Raw genomic sequence first — 18,393 nt, 5'->3', positions numbered from 1 at the left:
GTGTGCTGAGCCGGTGGGCGAGCACAAACCAGCGGAAATCCGTACTACCGGGACAGCCCGACGAGCCTAGGGTGTCTAAACCTGATGTTGATGCCGAACCGCGACAACCCACTCGGCAACTGGGTGATGTACGCGTACCCGGATAATGCACACATTCGATTTCACAGTCTAGAGTTGTTAGGCGCAATAGGAGGCCAGCTTTACTTACCCTCATGCATCTGGTGGCTAGGTAGGTATCTATACCTACCTACCTCGATCTCACATCTCATCTACCTACATACCCGCACCTCTCCTGTGAGGAACAGCAGAGAGGAGACGGGCGGGGGACGGGAAGAGGACGGTCTCCTCATTGGCGCCGTCGCCGTAGATCTTCAGCCCAACGTATCTCGCGCTGCATCTCCCGCTGGCACCCAGGCCCGACGGGGCCAATCTCAGACGCCCCCGCGCTGCCGTATCTCATGTTGAGCATGTGTGCGACGGGCGTAGGCTGGCGTATATAGGTTGGGGCACAACTCTCTCGCAAACCCGACGGCCGAGAGAGATAGAGAGAGAGGGAGATTCAGGTCCCGGGCGGTAGGACAACACCTCCCTAACTTGTTAGGCCTTGTTGTTCGGATCGGGGAACTCGGTGCGATCGCGCTCCGGCGCATCGACGGCGGCGTCGCGTAGGCTAGCGAGCGCAGGCGTCAACCCAGTCGGACGCGCGCTGTCAAACGCTACCTATACTTTCTATCCCTTCTACTGCTCGATCCCCGTCGTTGTCGTCGATTCTTCCAGGGGGTTCACCACGAGCTCGGTGTGCTCGTGCCGGGCAGCTTGGTGGTCTCGCGAGGGAGGGGTCGGCTTGGCAGGAGTGGTTACTCGTACATGTAGGTACACGTCGCGGTTCATGTGGCGCACCCAGGCTCGATAGGCGCTTGACCGGTCCTTATCAACGTGGCTTGCTGTCGTAGGTAATATGGACGGCAGTTCCGGCGGTAGGTATGGAGGTAACCTTTTTCTTCTGCTGTATCTTCTGCTGCAAAGTTGATTTCCGCACCCCCGTTCGACTTTGAACTGGACATCTTCTATCCCATATATATACCGTGGCTGTTCATGGCCTTGGAATCCGTCGAAACAATGGGAGGCTTTCGAGCCGCTACTATTTCTTATCGGCATACTAGGTATAACCAAATTACTCAGGTAACCTAAGGTATTTGACCACGCTCCCCCGGTCTCAGTAGCACGTCTCGTCCATCACCCACGTTCGGTACCTTGTCGTGGTTTGGCCTTAGGTACCTGCAGTAGGAGACGAGGAGCTGATGAATCACCTAGGCAGGTAAGGTTGGGTTGCCCCGTGGCTCTCAGTATTTCGCGGGGAAAAGGGGCACTTCGTAAGTGCCTGAGGTGCCGAATGCGAGAAAGGCAACCCAGCCGAGGCCCTGCGAACCCAACCCGGTACTTGCTCACTCCACGCATCCTTACAAAAAATGAGCATTCTCCTGGATGCCCCGTGGGGCAGCTCATACATACTATAATACGCCTAGGCAAGTCGGTGGGCGCATGGTCGCTCGCCATCTTCCAACCTCTGTACGCGCGGATGGTGAATAGGCCTCTGTTTGATTAGGTAAGGCGTCGATACAGGTTGCTGTTTGAAGCGCCAATGCCTTTAGCTGATGCCTCAGGAGTCACAGAGTGGTGTCATATTCCGCGTCTAATACTTTATGCAAACAAAAGCTTGGATGTACCTAGTATTTACTATAACCGGTTGATACCTATAAATGAGCTGTTCAATTAGCAGTTCCAATTCCTAATCATCCTCCTAATAGATCAACGGCATCAGGTTCAGCGTCCGGGGGTTCTAACACTGGTTACTAGTTACTAGTGTTTACTAGTGTTATGGGATCGCAGGAAGCCGACTAGCCGGGACGCACAAATAGCTAGGTATTTGCTTACAGCCAGAACACCGAAGCGAAGCTATTCCGACGTACCCTGTTTGGTGACGAAACGAAGCCATCACGATGTCGTCCACGCCCCCAACACACGAAGCTCGCGACGGAGAGCAGCAGCCCCAGCAAAACGCCAACAAGCTTAGCCGGCTCATCAGGCGATCCATCAACGTCACCGCCATTGCCGGCCCCCGAAAGCCGTATAGCAAAACGGTTAACAGCATCCACAAGCGAATTAAGTTCATAGCTAAAAACCTTCAACATGACGAAACTGAAGCCTTACGCCAAGAGATAAAAGGGATCAACGAACGTCTCGATAAGCTAACCTCCCTTCTCGAAGGTCGGTTAGCTGATCCACCGAGCCCACCGAGCCCACCGAGTCCCTCGCCGCCAGCAGCGCCCGTAGTCGACGAGCGCAACAGCAACGGCGAAAACGAGGCCAAAACCACTGACGACGCTCGAGACCGAGCCCATCCGGTAACTGAGCCAGTCCAGCCGGCTTATCCAACCGAGCATCCCAAGGCGGAGAGCGCTTATCCACCAGTGGGACCCGAGCCACAAATAGGACCTCACCGACCTCTGTATCTCGGAACGGCAGAGACACACCAAGAAAGGTTCGTCAGAGCCAAGTGGCCGCCGGTGATACTACCTAGCGAAGCCGCCAAGTTCCCGACGCGTGCCGGTGGGGACTGGGTCGAGATCCCATCACGCTTACGACTGGTATGGGCCGACCACAAGACTCTGGAGAAGCTGGGAGAGATTCAGGACCGACTGCAGGCCGCCATGTTCCCTTACGAGCTTTGGGTAATCCGAATCATCTGTGAGCTAGCCGGAGACTTCCAGCAAGTCGCTATCTTTGCGCGTAATCACCGGCCGTCTTGGGTGACATTGGTGGAAGCCGTTATCCAGGTGGTTGAGGATTATTGCGGCTCGGTGATCTATAGGGGGATAACTATGAACTAGAACTGCCAATTGAACAGCTTATTGATAAGTATCAATCGGATTCAGGTGAATATTGTCGATTACAGTGAAATACGGCTTCATTCTGTAGTGGCTGAGATCTACACCTACCCCGGAAATTTGCCGGTAGGCATGTACAGTGGGTTATGCACTTATCCGGTGGCAGTGGAGGGGAAATTAATTTTCAGAATGCGTCATACCAAAACCTTCCCTAAAAAAAAGAGAGCATTATTTTCCACTCGTTACGAAGCGCGCCGGGTCCAAACCCACGGGACCGTCCGATACTATCTACGGTTGGTTGCTGGAGTCAAGCCGCAGCAACGTCCAGACTATTGACTCGCTCCGGCCTTTTACGCCATGTCTGCCAATCCTTTCCTTCTCGCCGCCGACAACAGCCCGGCCCTGCTACCTCTGCTCCGTGCGAACCCCGCCCTGGCCCCCCAGCAGGACCCTCACGGTTACTCCCTACTCCACGCGGCAGCGAGTTATAACCACCTCGATCTCCTCCGGGCCCTGGTCCGCGAGTTCAACGTCGACGTCAACCTGCGAGACGAAGACGAAGAGACCGCCCTTTTCGTTGTCGAGACCGTCGAGGCTGCCCGGCTGTTAGTCGAGGAGCTGGGTGCCGATGTTACGATTCGCGGCTCCGAGGGATACACCGCATACCAGAAGATAGCCGAGGAGGGCGACTTCCCCCAGGTTGCCGAGTATCTAAAAGCCAAGGAGGCAGTTCGCGACGCCCAGAACCACCTCCTCAACGGCGTCAACGGAGGAGACGGGAGACGCGTAGCTGGGGAACAAGATCCTGTGCCCAGCCTGCCTGAAGGCCTAAATATATCTGTCGGCACTATGCAGCCCGGCGAGGCGGACGAGCTGGAGCCGGATCCCGAATTCCGGAGGAGGATAGAAGAATTGGCTCGACGCGACGACATAAACACCGAAGCCGGGCAGGCCGAGCTTAGACAACTAGTCCAAGATGCTCTAGCAAGCCAGAATATCACAGATCGCAATGTCCGGCCGAGGCAAGAGTAGTTTAATTGGATGACCGCCAATCTCGACCAAGAATTCGGCCCTCAATCGTGTTTTTTTATGTCCCAGAGGAAGTATTCCCCCGACGAGTCTGGCGGTCTTAGGATAGTGCAGTCGGCAGCGTCACCCATCATACCTTTTGCGAAGGATGTGGCGCTCAGCGAAAACCATGCCCGGGCCGGCACAGCAAGAATCACGTCCACCAAGATCCGTTGCGTCCACTTTGGCGGGATGAAGCCTTGCCAGCGGACGCGGCATACTTTTCCTCGCTGGGCATCTTCCGGATCTCCGGGAACGGAGTACCCGCACAGATAGGGGTCAATTGTGTCATCCGCATGCAGCCTTGGGCTGTCGAGTCGGATCAGGGATAACCATTCGTATGTATCCGTTGCGAATTCCTCCAGCTCTAGACGGTTTTGGCTCTCGAGAACAGCGGGCAAGGGCTTCAGCGGCGGAAGCGTCATATCCAGCCCTCCCAGGACCTCAGGGTGTGACGTATACTTGGTGGGATAGTGCCGTAAAAGAGGGTCTGGATCCGGCGCTACATAGGGTATAATAGATTAACAGGCGTATCAACCACAAGCGTGGCAGGACAGAGACCTACTCCTGGATAGATTAGAGAAGAGCCAGGTGGTGGGTGTATTCAGCACATTCTTGCATGCGAATGCCAATCTGTCGAAGCCTTTCTTCCCATGAAGCATCGACGGACTTCGAAGGTTAAATTCCACGACTAGCAAAATGGTTAGCGGTCATAATGGAAATCTGGGTCTATTTGTTTTGCGACCTACTCCATCTTGGTTTGAGACCTCGTTTACCCTTAACCCCGTAAGGCTTCCCGACAAGTCCAGCTCGTTCGTAAGTCTCTCTGTCAAGGTACATCGTGAGCACGCCTAGCGTTCCGACTTGTCATTAGCCACCCGAGAATGTCCATGTCCCTTAGATGCTGCACTCTTACTTACCATCCTTGAGCGAGAATACGTTATCAGAGTCTATCTTTCCCTCTGACAGCATCGCGATATTCCCTTCGACGGCGAGGCAGATATCAGCGTCTCACGCCTCTTGGGTTGGGTGGAGGTTTCGAATAAGTTACCGATCTTGATGTACTCTGTGAAGAAGTCACCCTCCAGGACTTGCCCTAGAGTCATGATGACCCTGTAGAATGTAGGCGCCCGTCCCGGATCGCTGGTGATCTTATCCTGGATAACATGCAGCAGCTCTTCCGGGAAGATCAGATCCACCTGGAGGCTCAAGTTAGCATCAAGTATACACGATTAATCCCGTCAGATCTAGGGAGGAGGGGGGATGTTTCGAACCCTGTGGACGAAGTCTTGCGCTGACAAGGCGCTCCATGGCTTCCCCTTGCTCGGCAGTTGTTTAGGGTCGAGATGACCCATTACTCCATATGTCACAAAGCATTTGGAGGACTGGTAGACACTTGGCGTCGAGAATGAGAACATCGTTTCAGACCGCTGCGGTGCGCACAGCGCATTTGACTACAGGAGTAGACTATGCAGGCACGTGCAAAGGTGATGCTCCTACGATGATTGCCAAAATAGAGGTCCAACTGGGATAAATGCAAAAGGGAATTTGGGGGGTTGTGGACTTGGCCGTATATCCTTTTTACGATGACAATTTGTGCTTCAAGAAACTGTTCATATCGCATATTATCAGATTATGGATTTATACAGAATATCCAATAATCAGTGATATACCTACTCGCTTCATTATCAGCATTATTTACGCGGCCCCTATAAACTCTTCACTTCTCACAACGACCGCAACAGGATTACAGGCTGCGACTTGGTGCTTTCACCTCCAACCCCCGACTGCATTCCAAGGTCCCAGATGGAGCGACGTGCGGGTAGCGTTGCGGTAGGAACGTCTGAACTGTTCTGGCTACAGCAAAACGGACGATTACTGCAGGACAGCCCATGATGGAATATCTCATTCGCTTCTCGCAGTCTCTGGAGACTTTCCGTTTGGCAGAAATCCAGGCCCTTGCCGTTGTGGAAGGCATCGACCTCGAGGTCATCTCGTACAGCGACGAGGTGATTGTTATCCATCGCCCAATCGCGGAATCTTACGTGCTTACACAACTTCCCATCTAGTCACCCTTTTGCCTAGTCCGGCTCCCTTCCGAAGAGGCTGCAAAGGCATTACTTAGACGCTCCATCTTAGCGCAGACTATCCATGAGCACTGGGGCACAGCAGAGACGTATGACGAGCTGCATCGCATTGTCAAGCGGGAGACATCCCACCTATGGGCGCAGTACAAGCAGGCTTCGTTCAAGATCAACATAGATGCCTACCAGGGCTCTCGCTCCTCGGAGCGGAAACTGGCGCTCATAAATGACTTTGCCTACCTGCCATTTGATGGGTTGGTTATTCTCTCGTCTCCAGACCAGGAGTTCACCATCTTCGAGCAATGGGAGTTCGACGCAGTGCCGCGAAACTTGCCTGACCCCTTGAGAATCTATTTCGGCCGTTTAGTCGGACACGGGGTACGAGAACTGGTGAAAACCTACGATCTCAAGAAGCGGGGATACATCAGCACAACCTCCATGGACTCAGAGTTGGCCTTACTTACGGCGAACATCGCGCTCGCCGCGCCGGGCAAGATCTTCTACGACCCTTTCGTCGGGACTGGTAGTTTCCCGATAGCGTGCGCGCATTTCGGTGCCATGGGCTGGGGAAGCGATATCGACGGCCGTAGTGTCCGTGGCCAAGGCGGAGCGAAGAGCTTGGAGGGCAACTTCAAGCAATACGGGCTAGAGAGGCTACTGGGCGACGTGTTTGTTAGCGACCTGACGAATAGTCCCATGCGCAAAGCGAGGATATTGGACGGGATCGTTTGCGACCCGCCGTATGGCGTGAGGGAGGGACTGAAAGTTCTGGGATGCAGAGATCCGGAGAAGGACGCCCAGATCGTAGAGAAGGGGAAACGAACCTACCGGTGCGTTTCTCCGGCCCAGCTTTAAGATAGGTCGCGTCTACTAACCGACTAGAAACCCATCCTTCGTACCCCCCAAGAAACCGTACAGTTTCACGGCGATGCTAGATGACATATTAAACTTCGCCTCGGACATGCTCGTGGATCACGGACGCCTCTCGTTCTGGATGCCGACGGCCAACGACGAAGAACAAGAAATCCCCGTGCCGACGCACCCGTGCCTCAGCATGGTCGTCGTGTGCACCCAGGCGTTTAATAAATGTAAGATCTCCATTCTAACCTAGCTCCGCGGACGCTCTAGCTTATTGGGTGTGCTAGGGTCGCGAAGACTAATTACGTATCGCCGTCTGCCGGACGCGGAGGTCGACGTGTCCGCGCTCGAACAGAGGAAGCAAGCGGAGCAGGTTCAGGGCCGTACCGCAGACGACCTCAACCCTTTCCGCCGGGTCTACTTCAGGGGCTTCAAGCCCGAGCAAGGTAGTGGCGATAATGTCGCGAGCTAACTAGAGGAGGGGACATGCTCGCTCTAGCCACAAGCTCCAGGGGGATCCGTCAACTAGGCTAGCAAGCGGTAGGTCGGGGTTCGGGATTCTCTCTTTGAAACGCGACGAAGAAGGCCATCTGCGAGGCCTCGGTGCGGGAGAGAGAGCTACGTCACGATGTCGTTTTTAGGGCTGGCGATGAATCACGATAGATACTAGAAGGGTTCCCGTGCGTGTACCCCGGTGGTTCTACGTGGGTAGCTTAGGGGTCTTGGCCTGAGGCGGGGGAGCCGATTCCACTCTGCCCGAGTTGCGACTCAGCGCGTGGGAAATCCTGGCCTGGGAGTATGGCGTGGTTGTCTTGCCATTCTTCACAGAGGAGCGCCCACCCCTTCTGCGAAGATCTGTACGGGCGGGCTGGAAGTTAGATTAAGTGACATTCTACCTTCTACCCGGCTTCCTCTATCGCCCTACTCGGTATCCATTAAAAATGCGTGCTGACTGACTTTGAATTCGTCCATGCTTTCGAGATTCCGGGGTGCGGACTGAGCTGGGTTGGGTTAGCGGTTAGGCCAGGTTCACTCTGCGCCAATGCGACGGGGAGATGCTGGCTTGTTCCTTTGTCACCACCCCCTCCCTCAACCATCACGGGCCCGGAGGGTTTCCTTGCGCTCCCTTGCCTTTACCTCCCTACAGATCTGTCAGTTTAAAGGGGCCCGATGCATCCTTCTCTGTCGCACCCACCTTCCCGTCATTCTGGCAGACCCTACTTGCGTATCGGGGGGATGCCGATGACCTAATAGAGATGACAAGTATGCTCGTCGTCCCAATCCTGCGAGCGGCGCCTGTAGCGTCTGACGGGTGGTAAGAATTGCTACTTACCTGCTGGCTCTCTGCGTGGCCCTCCCAGCCTACGCGTACGTCGACGCTGGCGTCGCCGCGGAACTACAGGCCAGCGCGTGGGCGTGTGGGCGTGTGTGCGTACTACGTATGTAGGTATGCCTAGGTGCGTGCGTGTGTGTAAGCAAGCTTACGCACGCTCGTCGATAGGTAAGTCTGGTGTAACTGCGCAAGGCTTTCTTTCTCCTTACGAAGCCCTCTGAATTTTACTCGCCAGCATGGTGCTCTACTTATTCCAGGTGAAGGATCCGTCCATATCGAAGCCGCGGGGTTCGCTGGTGTTGGCCGCCAAGCGGCACAGACTTGGGTCAATCTAGGGAATCAACTATCCATCAGCGTTAGGGCAGTACTTGGGGGCCTATCCAATATTCCATGTGTACCCATCTCTCACTCTATCTTCTTGCCTCTGGCCCCCCCTTCCCCCCCAGATGCCTAATGTCTGACTTTTCTTGTTTTCGAGAGAGGCCGTGACGGGGGGTGAGGGAGACTTGATCGGTGGCTACGTAGGCAGATAATACCTAAGGTAGGTGTGTAGGGATCTCCTTGGTCGGGGGTCTCTTCGACTCAAGCGGTCAAGACAAGATGGATGGATGGATGTAGACATATGATATACATGGTTTGCCTCTGCACGCAGCGTTGGCCAGGCCCGGGCCCCGGTCTGATTCAACCAGCTCGGTGGACTGATTGGCCCGAGCGACGAGGTGTGCGATACCGCTTGTATGCGTAGGTATGGAATCGCCTGCGAATGCACGCACCGAACCCTGAATCCGTGTGTCAATGCCAACGATGATACATATCATACCGATATAGGTATGAGGTACCTTGCCTGCTACGTAGGAAACCCTCGCGCTGGCCAACGTGATATGCATATGAGTATGTCGGCACACCGTACACCGACTGCTTCTTCCATGGCTTCCATTGCAACGACACCTGCATGCTAAGTAGCGCCACCGCAGGGCAGGGTAGGCTGGTTGCACCGCTCGTTGTCTGCTCTGGTTGTCTCGTTGTCGCCTTGTCGTCTCTATGCGGAGGTTAGGTAAGTGATGTTGCGACCTTTTTTAAAAAAAAAAAAAAAAAATCATGCCTGGCACCTCCACCCCCAGACTGGTGGTAGAGTAGTTTCAGCGGACGGGCCCTAACTATACTAGCAACGCCAGGTACAAGTCCATCCTAAAGACCAAACTGCCTGACCCGAGCCTTTTGCGAGTTGACCCATCAACTCGACCCTCTCTCTCTACCCTCTCTACCCGCTCCTCATTACCATCCCCCCCCCCCCCCAATCCAGCACTTCTCTCTCTTGCCAACTCTCCTGCCCAACCATTGCTCAACATCACACGGCCTCCTTTTTCCCTTCTCTTTCTGGTGTGATTTCTCAACTATTGTATTTCTTAATTTTTCTCATTTACTCCCCCAGGTATCCCGACATTAATTTGCTTTGCACGTACGTTGCTCGTTGCGCTACGGGTACCTACGAGAAACGACCGTTCCGTCATCCGTCCCGTCTCACGCGCACCACCTATCGCGTTGCCTCCCCCCTGACGAGGCATCTCGATAGCATCAAGGGCCTGCGTATAAGAATAGTCGGTCACCACTTCGAGCATGCCTACCCCGTCCAGCAATCCTCCACCAGACTTTTCACCTCGATCCCATGCCACTTTATGTCCCGACGACACTCGATCTACCGGTAGCTGGCCGCCCGATGGGGAGGAGCATGAGATGAATATCGACGACCAGGAATCGTCCGCGTCGCCCGAACCTGTGAGTGCGCTGTTGCTCAACGGGACCCCAGACGCGACGGACTCTCGGTCCACCAGCCAGTCGCCTAGGCCCGATTCGCGGAGCAGCACCGAACCCTCGTCTGCCCCTGACCCTGCCGAAACCCCATCCCAGTCACATAAGGCAACCGACACCGAGGACGATGCGTTGGCTAAGGCCGATACCGATGCATCATCATCAAGCCGCCGCCGCAGTGGCAACTACGATATTGTGACCCCTGTCGGCGCGGACAACGACAAGCTGGAAGACGGCACGATGCCGGGGAGACTGCCGGATGACGCCTATGCGCCACCGATGGGGTTCGATTCCACTAATATCAGAGTACGTCGTGCGCTAGAATATAACTCGGAACGTCGTCTATTCGACGTCTGCTGACCTCATTCGAGATAATACCGACCTCGTCGTCCTCTTTCCTGCGTCCGGGGAGCAGATTTCACGGCACGCAGCAATCCGAACGCCAAGTCTACGATGTCCAAGTGGAAATCAAGTATGTTGATCTGAGGGAGTCCTTCCTATGCGGCTTTCTCAAGATCCAAGGTTAGCTTGCCACCTGCATCCCTCTCCGTCTCTTCCTGCCTCGCGCTCTACTCGTGGCTTGTCCTGTCGCCTCTACTCGCAAGACTCGTGACACTAACAAACCCACGCAGGCTTGACGGAAGACAACCCAACGCTGACGACCTACTTCGAGGGCGAGATCATCGGCGGCAAGTATGGCTTCATGACGAAACACGAGAACTGGGGTGCGACGGAGAAGATTGATCTGAACCACTGGAGCAAGTTCTCCGCGTTCCGACAATACAGCAAGCAATTGCGCAAGGGGCCTGTCTTAATACCGAACCTCGCTCAGCGCGAGAACATCTTCATGCGATGGAAGGAGCATTTCCTCGTCCCCGATCATCGCGTCAAGACCATCAACGGGGCCAGCTTCGAGGGCTTTTATTACATCTGTTTTAACCAGAAGGAAGGAAGTGTCAAGGGCATATATTTCCACTCTAAGAGTGAGAAGTACGTCTAATCCCCCACCAACTCCCTCTTCCGGCAGCCTGTTGTCCGTGGCGCCGCTCTTCCGAGCCTCAATTGCCGGGAAAGCTTGACCTTGCTAACCCTGGCATTCTTCTAGATTCCAACAACTAGAACTCAAACATGTTGAAGATAAGGGTTGTTACAGTGCCATGGAGTTCCGATGATATTAAGACTTGCGGCTCTGACATAAGGATAGGACGGGCGGCCCTAGAAGGTTAGAGAGCTCGCAGGTGGTCCCCTTTTTCTTTTTTTTTCCTCATTTCGGTAGCACCCAACACGGCTGATCCTCATTCTGGACCACTACCAATCACCGATAAGCAGGCGGACATGCGTGCTGCTTAAGCTAAGGGGTACTTTAGTCTCGCGCGCAAGGAAACATGATACAGATCTTGGGATCGTGCCGAGGAAGACTCCACGGAGGGGAAAGAGAGGAGAGACTTGTAAGATTGGTCTCCCACGGCATTCATATTTATTACTGGAGACACCAATATTCATGACAAGAAGAGTATCATAGTGTATGGCATTTTTCTCACGACAACCAGCAGCAAGGTTGGGGAGTGAGTTATATGATGATGGCTGGGTCAGCCGGCCCCGAAGCGACGTGGCCGGCGTTGCACTTTGCTGCGTGTATGTGTGTTTGTACATAATTACGATGATGTGTGTGGTGTTGTTCTTCTTTCTCGTCTTTGTCTGCATTCTCCCCTCCTTCACACCTGCCTCCCACACAGCCCGACTCTTCCCACATTCAAGAATCCACCCTACTATACCCGCCCCTGTTTGCCGACGCCGTCATCATGAGATGGGCTTGATCTTGAAGTGAAGCGACGTCAGGCTGAACACGAGCGCCTTGAGGTCCTGAACCAAGTAGTAGAAGACCCTGAGCCCCTCGGGGTCCGCCGACTCGGTGACGTCGATGAGGGAGCCAATCTTAGCTGTCTGTCACGTTTCTGCCATGTCAGTAAGGGAGGCCAAAGTGGGCTATATACACGCGTTCCCGTCCCATCCGTTGGATGGGTGGTAGCGTGGTTGTGGACTGAGCGCATAGGCTTCTAGGCTTGCTTGCCTACTGGCTATCTATCTGCCACCTCCCACCTACCGTACGTCCGGGTATCGCCACCCCGTTCCACGGCAGGTCACGCCGTGCATACAGATATGTATGTTTACGGTTGTGGCGTGGGGAGAGGAGGAAGTGGGAGGCCGGCCAGGGCAGACGAGATCGGAGTATGGATATGCGAATCGGTAAGGGGCCTGAGGGGGGTGGAAGTAGGGGAGGGTAGTGTAGGAGTCGCTCGAGAACTGAAAAGGGGGTGCCACAAATGAGAAAAAGAAGACTTGCTTCGAATGATATATGGTCGTTGCCCAGCCGTATCTCGAGCTCCTGTCGGCCGTCCTTGTTCTTTTGCGGCCACTTCGCGTCATCTTCCTTCATGATCTCGCTCGACTTGATAATGCGCTTGATCTCATCGACGACTAGGGAACTAACACACACTTTTTAGGGGTAGGGTAGGGTTAGCCCTGTCTGCCTGTCTGGGCGGCCCTGCCCGGTTCTCCCATTCTGATCCTGTTGTCTGCCACTCTCTCGTTCCCTTTCCCTTGCCCTAGCATTGGAATAGAAGGGCTTCTCGGACAGATGCGGTGGAGTGGGGATCGGGCCGGCGCGGGAAGAGGGGTCAACACGTACTCTCTTTACGGATCAGGCTGTCGTTGCGGTAGTTGGAATTGTTCGCGTACCGCGCCAGGGCGCTCCGGCCGTCGCCCACGGACCGGAAATCGAATTCTGTGCGCGAGCCACGCGCGGTTAGCGTCTGCGTCTGCTCGGGGTGGAGGGGCCTAGCCTGGGGAGGTCTGTATATCGCACCCGCTGAGGCGCGGAGGCTGGGGGGTGCGAGATGGGACGGGCGGACCACGCCGTCGGGTTCCCGGGAAGCTCACCGAGGAATTCATGGCCGAAGCGGCCGGAGTGTCCGGAGCTATATACGTCGGTCGAGCGACACGGGTTAGCTAGACGGGTCTCGGCGGGCGACTGCGGCAAGGTGGGTGGGGGAGTACGTCCCGCGCGCTCGGGGAGGGGGCACTCGCACGTACTAGTACCGTAGGTAGAAGGGCTCGCCAGATGAGGCCGCCATGGTGGCGCCGGACGCAGTGCCGAAGGGTTGCGGGCCGCGGTCTGGGCAAGGCTGGCGAGGCGGTTCACGAGATGCCGCGTTTGGCTTCGCGTACGGCACGAGCCGTGGATCTCAGCCGTTCGTCTCACTCCCGGGCGACAGGATAGTCGGTAGGTGCGGGCAGTGTTCGGCTGTGTCGAGTCGCTTGCTGGTGCCGGGTTGTTCGCGGGGATCACGAAGGTAGGTAGTTGAGAAGAGCTGCGACGGGACAACCGTCACCACTCTGCGCGGTACATGGTAGGGCGGGCAGCCTCTACGTACCTCCCAGTTGTGCACTAATAACCCTGTATGTGGGCCGGGGGGTTTTTTGGCGGGGCAGGAAACAAATTCCTAGGTACTTACGTAGATGTATAGTACATGTTCGTTTCATACCGCAACGTGGAGAGCAGGGATGGAAGGCGGTCAGACAGGAAGAAGTGCAGAATCTACCGACAGATACTTTTCATCGTCAGAGAAGAGGCACGAAAGCCGGTGAATTCACGCACAGAAATTCCTGACCGGCATTCGGAGTAGGTACTGGGAGGTACCTACTTTAGGTACCAACCTGGGTTAGGTGCCTACAACTTGGCTCGTTCTGCCCAGGCGGAAGTCAAAAACGCCACCTGATTCAGTAGAGGCTGCCGGTCCGGTAGGGCCTGGCAGTGGATTCCGGAGGGATCTTGGCAGATACCTCAGGCACACAGATACATAATATATTTCTCGCTAAATTGTCGGAGACGGATTATTTAGCGGTCGAGAGAGCTATCAGCCAATCGCCGCGCCCCCAGCCGGCTGACCCTATCCCTTTCAGGAGGGACAGATTTCTGTGCGTGGTAGCAGTGTAGCTTATCCCTTTCTCCCTCCGTGCCGTGCCTCTGTAATATGTGTGGGATCGGTAGTTTCGATATTGGGCCAGCCTGGACAGACAACGCTTTAACGTCGGCCACCTCGAGATAATTCAGCCCACCCTACTCGCTGCCACTGTCCGCCTACCTCTGCCACCACCACGCCCTCTAACCTCGATACGCCTCCCCGTACTCGACTCCCGACCCTCCACCCTCGACGGGCGTCTCTTCTGGCTGCGGCGATACCCGGTTTTTGTTTCATCCAGCACAGCATCGCCCTCGAGGACACAAGCAACACTTGGTCGCCTTGGGATGCATAATCGCATTGACCTCTGCAGACCACCTCTTGTCTGTTGAGACCGCTTCGCTCCATACCTCCCCGACTCGGCCCTGGTTTGCGTTTGCGAGAAATCGAGTGTCCAGTGGGATATCTGTAATATCATAATAGCAACCGAGCTTCCGCCCACCTTCCTCCCCTCCCTCCCCCCTCGTTCTTAGCTAAGTAAGACTCGTTGCGACAAGGCGGTCGGGAGCCGCGACGACCGCCCAGCATGACGACCTTCCTAGAGAATGCCTACAGCTTGGTCCACCAGGACAATGCTGCGGACGTCCCTAGCATGTCCGACCTGCGCATCCAGCTGGAGAAGGGCACAGACGAAACCAAGGTGGACACTATGAAGCGCATCTTGACCATCATGCTCAACGGCGATCCCATGCCCCAGCTGCTCATGCACATCATCCGATTCGTCATGCCCTCGAAATATAAGCCACTCAAGAAGCTCCTGTACTTCTACTACGAGATCTGCCCCAAGCACGACACGAATGGCAAGCTAAAGCAAGAGATGATCCTGGTCTGGTAAGTGTACTTAGCCACTAGCTAGTCTGACTGACTTGCCTCCCTCTCTCCCTTCGTGGGGACGAATCGAATTAGTCTGCTAACGCCTCTGGTTTAGCAATGGCATCAGAAACGATCTCCAACATCCCAACGAATACATACGAGGCAATACGCTGCGCTTCCTGTGCAAGCTACGAGAAGCCGAGTTGATCGAGCCCCTTCTGTCTTCTGCGCGCTCGTGTCTCGAGCACCGCCACGCCTACGTTAGGAAGAATGCCGTCTTCGCCATCTCTTCCATACATTTACATTCGCCGTCCCTCATTCCGGACGCTTCCGACCTGATCGCCACCTTCCTAGAGGGAGAAAGTGACGCAACCTGCAAGCGCAACGCATTCGCTGCTCTGGCTAGCATCGACCACGAGAAGGCTCTAGCTTACCTGAGCTCCGTTTTCGACGGCATCCCCAATGCGGAGGAATTGTTGCAACTGGTGGAGCTGGAATTCATCCGAAAAGATGCCGTTCAGAACTCACAGCACAAGGTGGGATAGCTCTCTAGTTCTGGTTGCTGCCGTACCAGCAATTGACATATACCAATTTACAGGCGCGATATTTGCGACTCATTTTCGACCTCCTTGAGGCTGGCGCTTCCACGGTTGTGTACGAAGCTGCCTCTTCCCTAACCGCATTAACGACCAATCCCGTTGCGGTAAAGGCGGCCGCCGGCAAGTTTATTGAGCTCAGCATTAAGGAGGCTGATAACAACGTCAAGCTCATCGTTCTTGACCGTGTCGACCAGCTACGACAGAAGAACGAGGGCGTCCTAGACGACCTTGTGATGGAGATCTTACGTGTGCTTTCTAGTCCAGATATTGACGTTCGACGAAAAGCTCTTACCATTGCGCTCGAGATGGTGTCGAGCAAAAATGTGGAAGAGGTTATCTTATTACTTAAAAAGGAGCTTTCCAAGACCGTCGATCAGGAGTATGAGAAGAACGCCGAGTACCGCCAATTGCTTATCCACTCCATCCACCAGTGCGCCATCAAGTTCTCAGAAGTAGCGGCGAGCGTTGTGGATCTCCTGATGGACTTCATTGCCGACTTCAGCAATTCTTCTGCCGTTGACGTCATTGCGTTCGTAAAAGAGGTGGTCGAGAAGTTCCCCAAGCTGCGGCCGTCCATCGTTTCGCGACTAGTTGATACCCTTAGCGAGGTAAGGGCCGGAAAAGTCTACCGTGGCATCATCTGGACCATCGGCGAGTACTCTCTCGAAGAGAAGGACATCCGAGACGCGTGGAAGAGGATACGCGCAAGTCTAGGCGAGATTCCCATCCTCGCCTCTGAACAGCGATTGCTAGACAACGTCGACGGCGAAGAGGATAAAGAAAAGGAGCACATCAATGGCCATTCCAAGCCCGCGGCACCCTCCGGTTCGAGAAGGGTTCTCGCCGACGGCACCTACGCAACAGAGACGGCTCTGACCAGCAGCTCCGCCGCCGCCGCTAAGCTCGAGGCTGTCAAAGCTGCCCAGAAGCCCCCGTTGCGACAATTGATCCTCGAAGGCGACTACTACTTAGCCGCCGTCCTCTCAGCCACCCTTACAAAGCTCGTTATGCGCCATTCCGAGATCTCTCCGGACAAGGCCCGGACAAATGCCCTCAAGGCCGAGGCCATGCTGATCATGATTTCCATCATCCGCGTTGGCCAGTCCCAGTTCGTCAAGGCTCCCATCGACGAGGACTCGGTTGATAGAATAATGTCTTGTGTGCGGTCGCTGGCTGAGTTTTCTGATAGAAAAGAGCTCGAGACTGTCTTCCTGGACGATACGCGGCAAGCGTTCCGAGCTATGGTCCAGGTAGAGGAGAAGAAGCGGGCGGCGAAGGTAGCCTTCGAAAAGGCGAAAGCTGCCATTCAAGTGGACGATGTCGTGCAAATCCGGCAGCTCTCAAAGAAGAATGCGGGAGATGGCACCGACGAGATCGAGCTCGACCTAGAGAAGGCGACGGGCGGTGAGGCCGTAGCCGAGGATCTGTCGTCGAAGCTGAGCCGTGTCGTCCAGCTCACCGGCTTCTCCGACCCCGTGTACGCCGAGGCATACGTCAAGGTGCACCAGTTCGACATCGTCCTGGACGTTCTCCTCGTCAATCAGACGACGGAAACGCTACAGAACCTCTCCGTCGAGTTCGCTACGCTCGGCGACCTCAAGGTTGTGGAGCGGCCCACGACGCAGAATCTCGGCCCTCACGATTTCCACAACGTGCAATGCACGATCAAGGTTTCGTCCACTGATACGGGCGTCATCTTCGGAAACGTCGTATACGACGGCGCTCACAGCACGGACACCAACGTCGTCATCCTCAACGATCTACACGTTGACATCATGGACTACATCCAACCGGCCACGTGCACGGAAACGCAGTTCCGCACGATGTGGACCGAATTCGAGTGGGAGAACAAGGTCAATATTAACAGTAAAGCCAAGACCCTACGCGAATTCCTGGAGCAGCTGATGGCCTGCACAAACATGAACTGCTTGACACCGGAAGCGAGCATGAAGGGCGACTGTCAGTTCCTAAGCGCTAACCTGTACGCCAAGAGCGTCTTTGGTAAGTTTTTGAGTTCTTGCGATTCCCTAACGAAACTCGAGCGGAGACTAACACCCGCCTTTTTTTTTTTTCTAGGTGAGGATGCGCTGGCCAACCTGAGCATCGAGAAGGAGGGCGAGGATGGGCCGATTACTGGCTTCGTCCGTATAAGAAGCAGGTCGCAGGGATTGGCCCTAAGTCTAGGTTCGCTCAAGGGGCTTAATAAGATTGGGACAGCGGCTGCTTGAGGTCATCCGAGCGAGTTCCGATCGTCTTTCTGGGAGGGGTGACGATGCGAGGCGGTACTATGTAGTTACGACGGGATGTCCGGGAAGGGGATACGGGAAGGCGAGGGGAGAGGGGGAGATGTAACAAGCCTGGGATGCTGTGATATCTACGATGTCGATGTCCTACGAGTAATTCTCGAGCTACGAGTGCGGAACATACATAAAAAGGAAAGAGAGAGACGGACGGACAGACGGAGAACATGGTGCTACTGATGTGGTCCCCTGGTGTGATTTAGACAATGTGCAGATGATTAACTCAACGAAAGTGCCAGTCAACTTGGCTCGACGCCCTGGTACCTGGTAACGAGAAGCGAGCCAAATTAGTACGGGAGTTAGGTGCCTAGAAGACTTAACGAGGCGTAGGTGCGGTCAGATTACAGCGATGTCTTACAGGAACCATATTGACGCCTACATTTGTTGAGGTATAGAGGTTTTATGTAGGCGAGGAGTCTTCGCGCGACATATATAGATCTTTAAGCGAATCTAACCACGTATTACACAACTCCACCAGGCAGATACCACTACGTATACTCTCTATGATTAGCCGGCGAGGATAAAGGAGCGTAGCCCCCCAATACACAAGGTGATGATCGCGTACGGTTGTGGGTTTTATCGCGTCGTCTCTACGGCTACACTTCTATCCGAAGATGAG

General features: G+C 54.9%; 7 protein-coding genes across 7 annotated transcripts; 5 read left to right on the top strand and 2 right to left on the bottom strand.

The window, feature by feature from the left end:
• Positions 1–1,803: 1,803 nt before the first annotated feature.
• On the top strand, positions 1,804–3,068 carry GGS23DRAFT_172787 (uncharacterized protein). Its single transcript, XM_051511570.1, has one exon. The coding sequence runs from the start codon at positions 2,001–2,003 to the stop codon at positions 2,889–2,891; it is 891 nt and encodes a 296-aa protein (XP_051376061.1). The 5' UTR covers positions 1,804–2,000; the 3' UTR covers positions 2,892–3,068.
• On the top strand, positions 2,980–3,941 carry GGS23DRAFT_172836 (ankyrin repeat-containing protein). The gene has a single exon (XM_051511571.1). The coding sequence runs from the start codon at positions 3,246–3,248 to the stop codon at positions 3,918–3,920; it is 675 nt and encodes a 224-aa protein (XP_051376060.1). The 5' UTR covers positions 2,980–3,245; the 3' UTR covers positions 3,921–3,941.
• Positions 3,942–3,961: 20 nt separating this feature from the next.
• On the bottom strand, positions 3,962–5,374 carry GGS23DRAFT_592669 (ribonuclease P 40kDa subunit; the record flags this gene model as incomplete). Its single annotated transcript, XM_051517913.1, has 6 exons — positions 3,962–4,458; positions 4,522–4,647; positions 4,706–4,807; positions 4,877–4,939; positions 5,008–5,155; positions 5,231–5,374. The coding sequence occupies 6 exons, from the start codon at positions 5,372–5,374 to the stop codon at positions 3,962–3,964; spliced, it is 1,080 nt and encodes a 359-aa protein (XP_051376059.1).
• A 477-nt stretch (positions 5,375–5,851) lies between these two features.
• Positions 5,852–7,859, top strand: GGS23DRAFT_612477 (tRNA guanosine-2'-O-methyltransferase TRM11; the record flags this gene model as incomplete). Its single annotated transcript, XM_051520492.1, has 4 exons — positions 5,852–5,965; positions 6,026–6,870; positions 6,923–7,128; positions 7,186–7,859. 4 exons carry the CDS (start codon positions 5,852–5,854, stop codon positions 7,368–7,370), a joined length of 1,350 nt encoding a protein of 449 aa, XP_051376058.1. The 3' UTR covers positions 7,371–7,859.
• A 1,855-nt stretch (positions 7,860–9,714) lies between these two features.
• On the top strand, positions 9,715–11,357 carry GGS23DRAFT_172492 (vacuolar import and degradation protein-domain-containing protein). Its single transcript, XM_051511569.1, has 4 exons — positions 9,715–10,346; positions 10,412–10,562; positions 10,673–11,030; positions 11,146–11,357. The coding sequence occupies exons 1-4, from the start codon at positions 9,849–9,851 to the stop codon at positions 11,210–11,212; spliced, it is 1,074 nt and encodes a 357-aa protein (XP_051376057.1). The 5' UTR covers positions 9,715–9,848; the 3' UTR covers positions 11,213–11,357.
• A 483-nt stretch (positions 11,358–11,840) lies between these two features.
• On the bottom strand, positions 11,841–13,174 carry GGS23DRAFT_592666 (Mago nashi protein; the record flags this gene model as incomplete). Its single annotated transcript, XM_051517912.1, has 5 exons — positions 11,841–11,980; positions 12,381–12,518; positions 12,730–12,825; positions 12,981–13,018; positions 13,134–13,174. 5 exons carry the CDS (start codon positions 13,172–13,174, stop codon positions 11,841–11,843), a joined length of 453 nt encoding a protein of 150 aa, XP_051376056.1.
• A 1,325-nt stretch (positions 13,175–14,499) lies between these two features.
• GGS23DRAFT_172111 (Coatomer, beta subunit) lies at positions 14,500–18,200 on the top strand. Its single transcript, XM_051511566.1, has 4 exons — positions 14,500–14,893; positions 14,991–15,411; positions 15,474–17,475; positions 17,551–18,200. Exons 1-4 carry the CDS (start codon positions 14,589–14,591, stop codon positions 17,700–17,702), a joined length of 2,880 nt encoding a protein of 959 aa, XP_051376055.1. The 5' UTR covers positions 14,500–14,588; the 3' UTR covers positions 17,703–18,200.
• The last annotated feature ends 193 nt before the right edge of the window (positions 18,201–18,393 follow it).

The sequence above is a fragment of the Durotheca rogersii genome (genome assembly GCF_024521655.1).
Source record: "Durotheca rogersii strain YMJ 92031201 chromosome Unknown GGS23scaffold_2, whole genome shotgun sequence".
Lineage (NCBI taxonomy): Eukaryota > Fungi > Ascomycota > Sordariomycetes > Xylariales > Xylariaceae > Durotheca > Durotheca rogersii.
Note: the sequence above shows the minus strand (reverse complement) of the source record. Positions and strands in the feature narration are given on the sequence as shown.